Source organism: Oncorhynchus mykiss, chromosome Y (genome assembly GCF_013265735.2).
Source record: "Oncorhynchus mykiss isolate Arlee chromosome Y, USDA_OmykA_1.1, whole genome shotgun sequence".
Lineage (NCBI taxonomy): Eukaryota > Metazoa > Chordata > Actinopteri > Salmoniformes > Salmonidae > Oncorhynchus > Oncorhynchus mykiss.
In genome coordinates, this window is record NC_048593.1 from 26,891,157 (window position 1) to 26,904,930 (window position 13,774).

General features: G+C 43.1%; 1 protein-coding gene across 2 annotated transcripts in view; it reads left to right on the top strand.

The window, feature by feature from the left end:
• Positions 1-6,793: 6,793 nt before the first annotated feature.
• LOC110509887 (signal peptide peptidase-like 3) overlaps positions 6,794-13,774 on the top strand; it is a 38,882-nt gene continuing 31,901 nt past the window's right edge. Inside the window, exon 1 of one of the 2 annotated variants that reach the window (XM_021591070.2) lies at positions 6,794-7,337. In XM_021591070.2, coding sequence (XP_021446745.1) covers positions 7,312-7,337 — 26 coding nt within the window. In that variant the 5' untranslated portion in view covers positions 6,794-7,311. The remainder of the gene's footprint in view (positions 7,338-13,774) is intronic. The other variant, XM_021591069.2, reaches the window with a different exon arrangement.

Genomic DNA, 13,774 nt, shown 5'->3' on the forward strand with positions numbered 1-13,774 from the left:
TCACATTGTAACATTGTTAGCTAGCTAGCCTAACTGACCTTTCGCGGTGAGTTTTCACATGTCGGATGAAGTTCATGTACTGTAGTTTCGCCAGCATCTTTAATGTTAATTCCACAAGTTTTGCAAACAGCATTTCATTTTTTTGGGCACTGGCATTATACTGCAGGTTCTTGTAACCAAATTTATTAACAAAAGCTTCACCACCTGATGACATCGTTCCTGATTACGATTGTTCAGCTGTAGTACTACAGTCACGTACAAATGACGCAGATGTTCTAGCACGCTTTTCAGCCCTCTGTATTAAACTACTTTCTCCGTGTTACAACGCCGTCTGTTCCATGTTATCTGACAGAATGCACAACTAAAACTTATCCCAGTACTGACTTGCATTGTTCACAAGTCTTTCATCTAGAGTCCAAGTCAAGTCACAAGTCAATTGATCACAAGTCTAAGTCAAGTCGCAAGTCATTTTCTTTTCTTAATCGCGACTCGAGTTTCCATCTCTGATCATTTCCCATACTCGTGATCCCCACCGCACTTTGCACAGCTCATTTTACCTTTGCACACATTAGCAACATGCCCCATCCGTTGGAATGTTAAGCACCAAAGTGGAGGCGTCACATACTCTCCAACTGAGTGATCCTAGCTACACCCTATTCGGCAGTTTCCCTTCCAATTGTAACAGTACAGTTGTAGTGTCCACTCGACTGCCACTTTTTTGCTTTTCATCCTTTTCACATCAATAACTTTTCCTCCTTTCAGGGAAGCCTGAAAGTGGTACATTTCTTCCATGGTAATTTCCAATGGCATCCCAGCAATTATTTCCCTCAGTTTAGACATAGCACCAGGAATGTGACATTTTCACCTCACCCCCATTTAGTGAGTTCAATTTCAAAACTTTCTCCTACTGAATTTGACTATTTGCAATGATCAGGGCCCATAACCCAGTGGTTTGGCACCCTTAATCACCCCAATTTCTTTCCTAATTGGTTTTGTCAAATGCAACGGATTGAAGTACTTACTTTCTGGTTCACATCACAAAACCAGAGAGCAACCTCTGTCCGGTGAAGTCCACAAAGCATACTGAATGCAACAAACAGTTACATGACCTACATATGTTCAAGAAAGTTCATGTTTCCGACATTTTAGGACCACTAAACAACTATTGATTTAGAACCACGAGAGTTACTACAAGTCACAAAGAAAACAGGAGCTGCCTCCACTATTCCAGCACCATTTCAACTTCAACATCATCAAATCACCTGTGCTTAGTCACATAAATTGACAACTGAAAGATACCAAAAACAATTTAGTCCAATCAATGTAAGCTAAATATGATGTGGCTGTCCATGGTTCTGATTTCTGTGTGTGTGTGTGTGTGTGTGTGTGTGTGTGTGCGTTCTTCAACTTCAACATTTCAACATTGACTAAGCACAGGTGATTTTATGATGTTGAAATGTTGAAGTTGAAATGGTGCTGAAATAGTGGAGGCAGCTCCTGTTTTTCTTTTAAAAAAACATGTTGACTCACCCCACTTGTATAGAAACACCAATGCCATCCTCCTCTCTTTCATGTTGAGGAAATGGTCTATCACTCTGTCATACAGTACACAATTGGCTTAAATGTTTGTTCGCTAGCCTAACTTCCTCTCATGGAAAACACTACATCTAGCTACATATTGAACTTTCATCCTCTCAGGCTAGGGGCACAATGCATTAATTAATGGTTGGATCAGAATCGCCATTATAATCATTGGCCAGTATGGAGAATTAAGTAAAACCACAAGTCCATATCCCTATCCCTACCATATCCCTATCTTCATCCATGGCTAATTTAGAAAGGGCTAATGTTAGCAAGCTAGCTAGCCACTGGAGGACAACAGCACAACTACAATGAGATTAAACAATTAAAATTGTTTCTGTCAATGACATAGGCTCTTGGTGAGATTTGATAGGCTTCTCTTTACACTTTTTGTTGGTGCGCCAGGACCATTCACAGTTGAGCTCACTCAGTTTAGCTCAAGGCTGATTGGCTATTATTTTATACATTTTTTATCAAGGGAGACCGAATGCTTGCTTCCATTGCATTCAATGGTAGGGGCAGCAATGTCATAAGCCTACTCTTTGGAACCAGACAGTATCAGATAGATGGCCTACACATACAGAGAAAGAAGGGTGCTGTTTTGCTTGCTTTCTCTGATGAGATACATTCAACCTCTTGCAAACTGAAGAAAAATTCTGAAACAGAGAGACGAAATATACATTATTTTAAATATATATTTTTGGGGGGTGCATTTTTTGGGGCAAGCCTGACTTCCCTTGGCATCCATGAAAACAAGCTGGTTTTATCATCATTATCAATATACATTGCCCTAGCGCTACCATCTGAACTAGCCGCCATGCCAAACCAGTCACAGTACAGTTGTACCAAATCCGATAAAAAACAAAGATACAGTTTTTTAACCGATAGTGGTCCGACATACTCATCAAAGGTTCCGCGGGTGTTTGCAAGCTACGGTTACTGTTGTCTCGCTTTGAAAATTATTTATTGCTGATATGAAAGATAAGGTTCTTAACTTATTATGCTTCCAACACCGTTGGCTACCGCAAATGCATGTTAAGCCTCGATCCCACCGACAGTCTTTTGTCGCAAAATGGTATGCAGCATCATCTGGACATTCAACATTCGCCTTCTGCTACCTTTTCTGTCAAGCCGTCTACACAGCTTGATGCATACGTTCGATACACCCAACGTATGCACCACACAGAAGTCACAGCAACTGCCTCTACAACGCAATGCTGCAAGGCAAACGCAGCGTTCCATTGGAAATTAATGTACTTCTGGTTTACCAAAATGCAAGGACACTGTCGGTATGACCAAGGCGTAAATGTTCAGTACTGAGGGTCTAGGATCTTAACAAAACTCCCCCTACAGAAGACGCCTTCGTCCAATGGCTGACTCTCTTACGTGTAATGTAATGGAACTGTAAGTCATGATTAAGGGCTTCCTAGTTCAAGGCTACGTTTTCTCTTCAATAATTTGAACATCTATTGATCATTAATCATCATAGAAAACATGTTTTATTTATTAAGGATGAGCTAGGTCATAATATGCTATTCACATCATTGGTGCGCTCCCTACAGTCTCACTTTCACTCAATTGACTACACTGGAATGGTGAAATCACATTTTATTGGTCACATACACATGGTCAGCAGATGTTAATACGAGTGTAGCGAAATGCTTGTGCTTCTAGTTTTGCAGTAATACCTTGCAGTAATATCTAACAATTAATCTAACAATTTCACAACAACTACCTTATACACACAAAAGTAAAGGAATGAATAAGAATATGTACATATAAATATATGGATGAGCGATGGCCGAACTGCATAGGCAAGATGTAGTAGATGGTATAGAGTACAGTATATACAGTGCCTTGCGAAAGTATTCGGTCCCCTTGAACTTTGCAACCTTTTGCCACATTTCAGGCTTCAAACATAAAGATATAAAACTGTATTTTTTTGTGAAGAATCAACAACAAGTGGGACACAATCATGAAGTGGAACGACATTTATTGGATATTTCTAACTTTTTTAACAAATCAAAAACTGAAAAATTGGGCGTGCAAAATTATTCAGCCACTTTACTTTCAGTGCAGCAAACTCTCTCCAGAAGTTCAGTGAGGATCTCTGAATGATCCAATGTTGACCTAAATGACTAATGATGATAAATACAATCCACCTGTGTGTAATCAAGTCTCCGTATAAATGTACCTGCACTGTGATAATCTCAGAGGTCCGTTAAAAGCGCAGAGAGCATCATGAAGAACAAGGAACACACCAGGCAGGTCTGAGATACTGTTGTGAAGAAGTTTAAAGCCGGATTTGGATACAAAAAGATTTCCCAAGCTTTAAACATCCCAAGGAGCACTGTGCAAGCGATAATATTGAAATGGAAGGAGTATCAGACCACTGCAAATCTACCAAGACCTGGCCGTCCCTCTAAACTTTCAGCTCATACAAGGAGAAGACTGATCAGAGATGCAGCCAAGAGGCCCATGATCACTCTGGATGAACTGCAGAGATCTACAGCTGAGTTTTATATCTTTATGTTTGAAGCCTGAAATGTGGCAAAAGGTCGCAAAGTTCAAGGGGGCCGAATACTTTCGCAAGGCACTGTACATATGAGATGAGTAATGTAGGGTATGTAAACATTATATAAAGTGACATTGTTTAAAGTGACTGGTGATTTGGTAGTTTGCCCCCGGTGATGTGTTGTGCAGACCTCACTACCCTCTGGAGAACCTTACAGTTGTTGGCGGAGCAGTTGCCGTACCAGGCGGTGATACAGCCCGACAGGATGCTCTCGGTTGTGCATCTGTAAAAGTTTGTGAGTGTTTGTGGTGACAAGACAAATTTCTTCAGCCTCCTGAGGGTGAAGAGGTGCTGTTGCGCCTTCTTCACAACGCTGACTGTGTGGGTGGACCAATGCAGTTTGTCCGTGATGTGTACACCGAGAACTTAGAACTTTCCACCTTCTCCACTACTGTCCCGTCGATGTGGATAGGGGGGTGCTCCCTCTGCTGTTTCCTGAAGTCCACGATCATCTCCTTTGTTTTGTTGATGTTGAATGTGAGGTTATTTTCCTGACACCACACTCCGAGTGCCCTCACCTACTCCCTGTAGGCCGTCTCGTCGTTGTTGGTAATCAAGCCTACCACTGTAGTGTCATCTGCAAACTTGATGATTGCCCCGTAGCACTTACATCATGAAGTGCTTTGAGTGACTAGTCAAGGATCATTTCACCTCCGCCCTACCTGACACCCTAGACCCACTCCAATTTTCTTACTGCCCCAATAGGTCCACAGACGACACAATCGCAACCACACTGCACAGTGCCCTAACCCATCTGGACAAGAGGAATACCTATGTGAGAATGCTGTTCATCGATTACAGCTCAGCATTTAACACCATAGTACCCTCCAAACTCGTCATGAAGCTTGAAACCCCTGGGGTTTTAGGCTGGGTTTCTGCACAGCACTTTGTGACATCAGCTGACGTAAGAATGGCTTTATAAATCATTTTTTTCATGTTTTATTAAATTTGACCCCCCATTTGTGGTATCCAATTGTTAGTAGTTACTATGTTGTCTCATTGCAACAACTCCCGTACGGGCTCGGGAGAGACGAAGGTCGAAAGCCATGCATCCTCCGAAACACAACCCAACCAAGCCGCACTGCTTCTTAACACAGCGCGCATCCAACTCGGAAGCCAATGTGTCGGAGGAAACACTGTGCACCTGGCAACCTGGTTAGCGTGCACTGCGCCCGGCCCGCCACCGGAGTCACTAGTGCGCGATGAGACAAGGATATCCCTACCAACCAAGCCCACCCTAACCCGGGCGAAGCCAGGCCAATTGTGCGTCGCCCCATGGACCTCCCGGTCGCGGCCGGCTGCGACAGAGCCCACCAGAGTCTCTGGTGGAACAGCTAGCACTAGACAGTGCCCTAGACCACTGCGCCACCCGGGAGGCCCTATAAATACATTTGATTGATTGATTGAGTAAAATGTCACAAAAATGTCTCAAGCAATATTGAGGCGCTTTCCATCATGTGGTATCTCTGCTGCTGCAACAGTGACCACGTTTACATGCGCATAGTACTCCTGATAGTAGTTTATATCCCGATTTCACAAGTATCCCTGTATCCGTGAATAAGCAGAATATTCCTAATTTAAGCCCATATGTGTCAACTCAAAAACAGAACACCCTACTTGAGTATCCTGAATAATAACGTGATATTCAAGGACATCAACCACCCGAGCCACTGCCTGTTCACCCAGTTATCATTCAGAAGGCGAGGTCAGTAGTGGTGCATCAAAGCTGGGACGGAGAGACTGCAAAACAGCTTCTATCTCAAGGCCATCAGACTGTTAAACAGCCATCACTAGCACATTACAGGCTGCTGCCTATAGGCATAGACTAGGAATCCCTGGCCACTTTAAGGAATGGAACACTAGTCACTTTAATAATGTTACTCACCTCATATGTATATACGGTAATCTATACTATTCTACGGAATCTTAGTCACTTGATAATGTTTTCATCTTGCATTATTCATCTCATATGTATATACTGTATTCTGTACGATTCTACGCTATCTTAGTCACGTAATGTTTACATATCTGACATTACTAATCTCATATGTATATACTGTTTTCTATACTGTTCTACTGTATCTTAGTCCGTTCCGCTCTGATATCGCTTGTCCATATGTGTAGTCTTAATTCATTCCTACTTAGATTTGTGTGTATAGGGTATATGTTGTGTAATTTGTTAGATATTACTGCACTGTTGGAGCTAGAAGCACAAACATTTCACTACACTCGCAATAACATCTGCTAATCACGTGTATGTGACCAATAACATATGATTTGATATTGGTGTGCATGTAAACGTGTTCACGGCCAACTAACAAGTGGGTTTTGACCAAATGGGATGCAGCTCTCAGAAGTGACTTTTCGTAGCAGAAGGTTTAGAATAGCAGCAAATTTGCTTAAAAAATCTACATTTTCTCTTTGCAAAATGTGTAGAATTAGTTATGAAACTGCAACAATTGTTTTGTGTCCCATGGCAAAATGTGTCGAATAAGCTGTTTTGCCAAGAAAACATTTTACATTTAAAAAATACAAGAGTTTCTATTGAAAAAATTCAGGAAGGTCCCTCCCCGTTTCGTTCCGTTTAAGAAACTTTCGCAACAGAATCGGTGGAATGAATACACGCATATTCGCGTGTTTCCATTGCACTTCAGTGCACACAAATTACTCGTAAAATCTTTCTAGCAAGGGCGATATTGCGCGTGCACGCGACTGGCTTGCCATAGAAAACAAAGCTGTCTGCGCGGCATCCATTACAGCGGAGGGTGCAGACTACGGGAATATATGAATATAGACGCTAGGAAACACTCCTAAATATGGATTTTCAGCGAGTATAGGATCATTTGAGACTCGGGCCTGTAAGGGCAGTGAGACTGCAGGACACTCGCGAAACTGACGAAATATACAGTTTTTCTCGGGGTGCTTTGTCTTGGCCAGCTAGCAAACCATCATTGTCATTCGATTGGAAGCTATTCTATTAGTGTTTGCTAGATGGGGGCTGGGGTACATCGCCATGTTGTTATCAAATAGTAACTGTTAAAAAATACATCTTGAAGTAAAGGCGGAAATTTTGTCCACCAGGTCCTTCGTTTTGGCCACAGGGAACCGAATCTCAACAGTCGCGGAACCCACCACTGACTGTTGTCGTCGGTGACATGGCGGAGCAAGGCTACTCTTCTTGGTGAGTGCGCATAGGTATAGCCATTGCACGAGTTGGCTAATAGCCTGACTTGATTGCTGTATGTACTTTTTTTTTGTTACATATATAGTTGACAACCTGCATCGTTCCTAAATAAATCAGCCACTATTTTGTTTAACTAGAATTAGATGGCCCTGTTTTCAAATTGTGTTCTTGAGCTAGCTAACTACGGTCCAAGTACAGGGTTAGCTCGCTATCTGCCAGTTAGCTAACTTAGCGGCTCGTCTTAATGTTGGCATTTCATTGGTCATACGGAAATGGTTATACAAGGTAGACGAATCTGTAGGGTTGTATATAACTAACGTTAGTTCGCCAACTCCTACCAAAATAATATTATTTAGTTAGCTATCTAGATTGTAAGCCCCTCGTCAACATCAGTTGTTTTGTATGCATAAATATCTTATTGCTACGTCTCCTTAGCCAGTTACACACAAAGGGAGCCTATGAGCGTAGCTAGCCTACCGAACCAGTTTACGCCTGCTAGCCAGGCTACGTTAGCAGAAAAGCTCACCGGCTTTATTCATGGCATGTCTAACTTTTCACACAATAATTATGTTGTTATTGTGATACATTTATGACACGCCCGGTGTTTTATAAAGTCGGAGAGAAATAGCTATGTTATTGAGTCATCCATTTTTATTTTGTTAATGACGTGCGCAGCTGGCTTGCTAGCAAGTCAACACCTCTAGCTTGTTTAGCTAACGTTAGCTAGCTTGTTATCTTGATTGTCCATCATAATATCTGCTTCCTAAGAGTAGCTAGCTGGCTAAGTAAGGCATTGATCTGTAAATCGGGGTTTATCTTCCCGCATTGTTAGCTATAACTAACTGATTGCAATCCCTACTGTAATGTGCCAGAATAATAGTTTTCTAATTTATTTTTTTATGTGTGATAGCAAGTGTACCAGACCAATATTAGGTAGACTGATAAATAACATGTCCATCCGTGTCATTTGTCGATTTTTCGCAGTTGGGAATGGGGTCATTTTGTCCACTTTAGCTGTACATTTGATGTTTTTAATTGAAGGCCTATGCTGCAGATCATGGCATAACTAAAGTCTAATTATGTGCCATCTAAATGGCTAGTATTGTTAAGTATTGATGTGGAGGAAAACATTTATTGCTCAGACACACCGGTAGGATTGTCAAACGTTTGCCCGTGTAGGCAGTCGATCTCTTTTGTGTTAACACAGCAAAGACCTTGAAGTCGTCAGCCATTCAGCCTTGTTAAAATATTCCCAAACTAGAAGGCGGCAGTACATTTTTTGGGGGCAATGCATGTCTGTGGTTGTTGCTTAGGTTTGGTCTAGATTAACGTTAGTTAGCTAGCTGCACTAATGTTGCTATTTTGCAGAAAGCCCTTGTTTGTTTATTTATTTTAACCTTTATTTTACTAGGCAAGTCAGTTAAGAACAAATTCTTATTTACAATGACTGCCTACACAGGCCAAACATGGATGACGCTGGGCCAATTGTGCGCCGCTCTATGGGACTCCCAATCACGGCTGGTTGTGATACAGCCTGGATTCAAATCATGGTATCTGTAGTGACGCCTCTAGCACTGAGATGCAGTGCCTTGGACCGCTGTGCCACCTGGGAGCCCATCTGGCTTGATAATACTAGCCAGATGGCCACAGCTCGATAACTCCCTAGCAAGATGACAAAAAAATGATTTCATTCACTCTCCATAATTATGGGGAGTGGAGGGTGAGATTTTTTTTGTGTGGGGGGGGGGGGGGATCTCGGATGATTGAGGGGCAGCTCTCGGGGGAACTGTGTTGGGGGTCTTAGATGGTTGGGAGCTTGGGTCGGTGTCCGAGGGTTTGCTGGTTTGGGTCCCCGATTTGGCTTTGGTGGGAGATCTGTCGATGTGCCCTTTGGTGGGGAGCTTGACCCTGGATGCTCTGGGTGGCTGAATCATGTTATGGGTGTGCTTGTAATCATTAAGGACTGTGGAGATTTTCATGATTTAAAAAAAAAAGTATTTTTTAACCTTTATTTAACTAGGCAAGTCAGTTAAGAACAAATTCTTATTTTCAATGACGGCCTAGGAACAGTGGGTTAACTGCCTGTTCAGGGGCAGAACGGCAGATCTGTACCTTGTCAGGTTAGGGATTTGAACTTGCAACCTTTTGGTTACTAGTCCAACACTCTAACCACTAGGTGACCCTGCTGCCCCAATTGAGCTAAGTGCAGGCAAAATTCTAAAGGAAAACCTGGTTCAATCTGCTTTCCACCAGACACTGGTGACCATCGACCTTTTTTTAAATACCTTTTGTTTAACTAGGCAAGTCAGTTAAAAACACATTCTTATTTTCAATGACGGCCTAGGAACAGTGGGTCAACTGCCTTTTTCAGGGGCAGGATTCGATCTAGCTACCTTTCGGTTACTATTCCAACAATCTCTAACCACTAGGCCACCATTGTTCCTGTTCCCAAGAAAGCTAAAGCTAAACTACTGAGCTAAACTACTACCGCCCCACCCCGTAGCACTCACTTCTGTCATCATGAAGTGCTTTGAGAGACTAGTCAAGGACCATATCACCTCCACCCTACCTGACACCCTAGACCCACTCCAATTTGCTTACCGCCCCAATAGGTCCACAGATGACGCAATCGCAACCACACTGCACACTGCCCTAACCCATCTGGACAAGAGGAATACCTATGTGAGAATGCTGTTCATTGACTACAGCCCAGCATTTAACACCATAGTACCCTTCAGACTCGTCATCAAGCTCGAGACCCTGGGTCTCGACCCCGCCCTGTGCAACTGGGTACTGGACTTCCTGATGGGCCGCCCCCAGGTGGTAAGGGTAGGTGACAACATCTCTACCCCGCTGATCCTCAACACTGGGGCCCTACAAAGGTGCGTTCTGAGCCCTCTCCTGTACTCCCTGTTCACCCATGACTGCGTGGCAATGCACGCCTCCAACTCAATCATTAAGTTTGCGGACGACACCACAGTGGTAGGCTTGATTACCAACAACGACGAGACGGCCTACAGGGAGGAGGTGAGGGCCCTCGGAGTGTGGTGTCAGGAAAATAACAACAAAACAAAGGAGATGATTGTGGACTTCAGGAAACAGCAGAGGGAGCACCCCCCTATCCACATCGACGGGACAGTAGTGGAGAAGGTAGAAAGTTTTAAGTTCTGCGTACACATCACGGACAAACTGAATTGATCCACCCACACAGACAGCGTTGTGAAGAAGGCGCAGCAGCACCTCTTCAACCTCAGGAGGCTGAAGAAATTTGGCTTGTCACCAAAAACACTCAAACTTCTACAGATGCACAACCGAGAGCATCTTGTTGGGCTGTATCACCGCCTGGTACGGCAACTGCTCCACCCACAACCATAAGGCTCTCCAGAGGGTAGTGAGGTCTGCACAACGCATCACAGGGGGCAAACTACCTGCCCTCCAGGACACCTACACCACCCGATGTCACAGGAAGGCCATAAAGATCATCAAGGACAACAACCACCGAGCCACTGCCTGTTCACCCCGCTATCATCCAAAAGGCGAGGTCAGTACAGGTGCTTCAAAGCAGGGACCGAGAGACAGAAAAACAGCTATCTCAAGGCCATCAGACTTTTAAACAGCCACCTCTAACATTGAGTGGCTGCTGCCAACATACTGACTCGACTCCAGCCGCTTTAATAATGGAAAGGGATGGGAATTGATGTAAAAAATGTATCACTAGCCACTTTAAACAATGCCACTTAATATGTTTACATACCCTACATTACTCATCTCATATGTATATGCTGTACTCGATAAGATCTACTGCATCTGGCCTATGCCGTTCTGTACCATCACTCATTCATATATCTTTATGTACATATTCTTTATCCCTTTACACTTGTGTGTATAAGGTAGTAGTTGTGGAATTGTTAGATTACTCGTTGGATATTACTGCATTGTCGGATCTAGAAGCACAAGCATTTTGCTACACTCGCATTAACATCTGCTAACCATGTGTATGTGACAAATAAGATATGATTTGATTTACCTGCCGCCCCTTTCAGCAGGACAATAACCCAAAACACAAGGCCAAACCTGCATTTTACAGTTTAGACTAGAAATCTACTTGAAAATCTGTCAACCTGAAAATAGTTGTCCAGCAATGATCAACAACCAATTTGACACAACTTGAAGAATTTTGAAAAGAATAATGTGCAAATGTGACCAAACGGCTCAAATCGGTCTTATGTAGCAACATTTGAAATTACTTTTATCCAATGTAAAAAATATTAAAAAAAGACCAAAATGGTATTTCATACACTATAGTTTAGGAACAATGGGAAAGTATTTTTGTTTTGAAAGTTGATAAACTTGTAAACTCACTTTTGTGAAAATGATTTTTGAATGTTTTGGTACTGCTATTGGAGATCCCTTCTTTGTCTACACCCATTCAGCATCGTTCACACCCTCTTAAGCTTTAGCCCCACCCACCACTTTAAGGGTGGCTCTGTATGTAACGTTACTAACACCAGTCAAGCACCCAAGCCAACTTGCTAGCTACTTCCAGACATCTAAGTGAGAGAGAACAGCTCATTGAACATTACTCGCCCTAGCAGAGCTGTTTAGGATGTTATGTTATCCAGAGTGTTGGTGATTGTCCGTTCGTAAGTTCAAAACGTTTTGCGTTCAGAGCACACACTGGACGCTCTGGCCGATGAGTAGAGTTGATCCGAATGTTCTGACACCACAGCTTGGGTGCTTGACTGCCGTTAACCTCTCTGGGATATGTGGGATGCTAGTGTCCCACCTGGCCAAAAGCCAGTGAAAATGCAGAGCACCAAATTCAAATACATTTCTATAAAAATCAAACTTTCATGAAATCACACATGTAAGATACCAAATTAAAGCTACACTTATTGTGAATCCAGCCAACATGGCAGATTTCAAAAAGGCTTTTCGGCGAAAGTGAGCGATGCTACTATCAGAGGATATCACCATAGTAAACAAACACTGACAAGCCTATTTCAACCCTCCAGGCGCGACACAAAACGCAGAAATAAAGAAGTCCTTTTTGTTCGATTAATTCTGTCTATATATATATATATATCCAAAATGTCAATTTATTTGGCGCGTTTGATCCAGAAAAACACTGGTTCCAACTTGCGCAACGTGACTACAAAATATCTCAAAAGTTACCCCTAGCTCCACTCAACATGCCTCAGATACCTCTTTTGTCCCACCTCCCACACATGCGGTGACCTCACCTAGCATAACTTGTGCCCCCAGAGATGCAAACTCTCTTATCGTCACTCAATGCTTAGTTTTACCTCCACTGTACTCGCACCCTACCATACCCCTGTCTGTACATTCTACTCTGAATCTATTCTACCACGCCCAGAAATCTGCTCCTTTTATTCTCTGCCCCCAACGCACTAGACGACCAGTTTTGATAGCCTTTAGCCATACCCTCATCTTACTCCTTCTCTGTTCCTCGGTTGATGTAGAGGTTAATCCAGGCCCTGTGTGTCCACAGGCGCTCTCATTTGTTGACTTCTAACGTAAAAACCTTGGTTTCATGCATGTTAAAATCAGAAGCCTCCGTAAGATTGTTTTACTCACTGCTTTAGCACACTCTACCAACCTTGATGTCCTTGTCGTGTCTGAATCCTAGCTTAGGAAGGCCACCAAAAATTCAGAGATTTCTATCCCCAACTACAACATTTTCCGTCAAGATAGAACTGCCAAAGGGTGAGTTAGCCTGCAGAGTTCTGTCATACTTTCCAGGTCTATGCCCAAACAGTCCGAGCTTCTAATTTTAAAAATTAATCTCTCCAGAAATAAGTTGTTCACTGTTGCTGCCTGTTATAGACCCACCTCAGCTACCAGCTGTGCCCTGGACACCATATGTGAATTGATTGCCCCCCATCTATCTAAAGAGTTCGTTCTGTTGTGACCTAAACTGGGATATGCTTAACACCCTGGCCGTCCTACAATCTAAGCTAGATGCCCTCAATCTCACATAAATTATCAAGGAACCCACCAGGTACAACCCCAAATCCGTAAACATGGGAACCCTCATAGATATTATCCTGACCAACTTGCCCTCCGAATACACCTCTGCTGTTTTCAATCAGGATCTCAGCGATCACTGCCTCATTGCCTGCATCTGTTATGGGTCCGCAGTCAAACGACCACCCCTCATCACTGTCAAACGCTCCCTAAAACACTTCTGCAAGCAGACCTTTCTAATTGACCTAGCCCGGGTATCCTGGAAGGATATTGACCTCATCCCGTCAGTAGAGGAGACCTGGATGTTCTTTTAAAAGTAATTTCCCCACCATCTTAAATAAGCATGCCCCTTTCAAAAAATGTAGAACTATGAACAGATATAGCCCTTGGTTCACTTCAGACCTGACTGCCCTCGACCACCACAAAAACATCCTGTGGCGTACTGC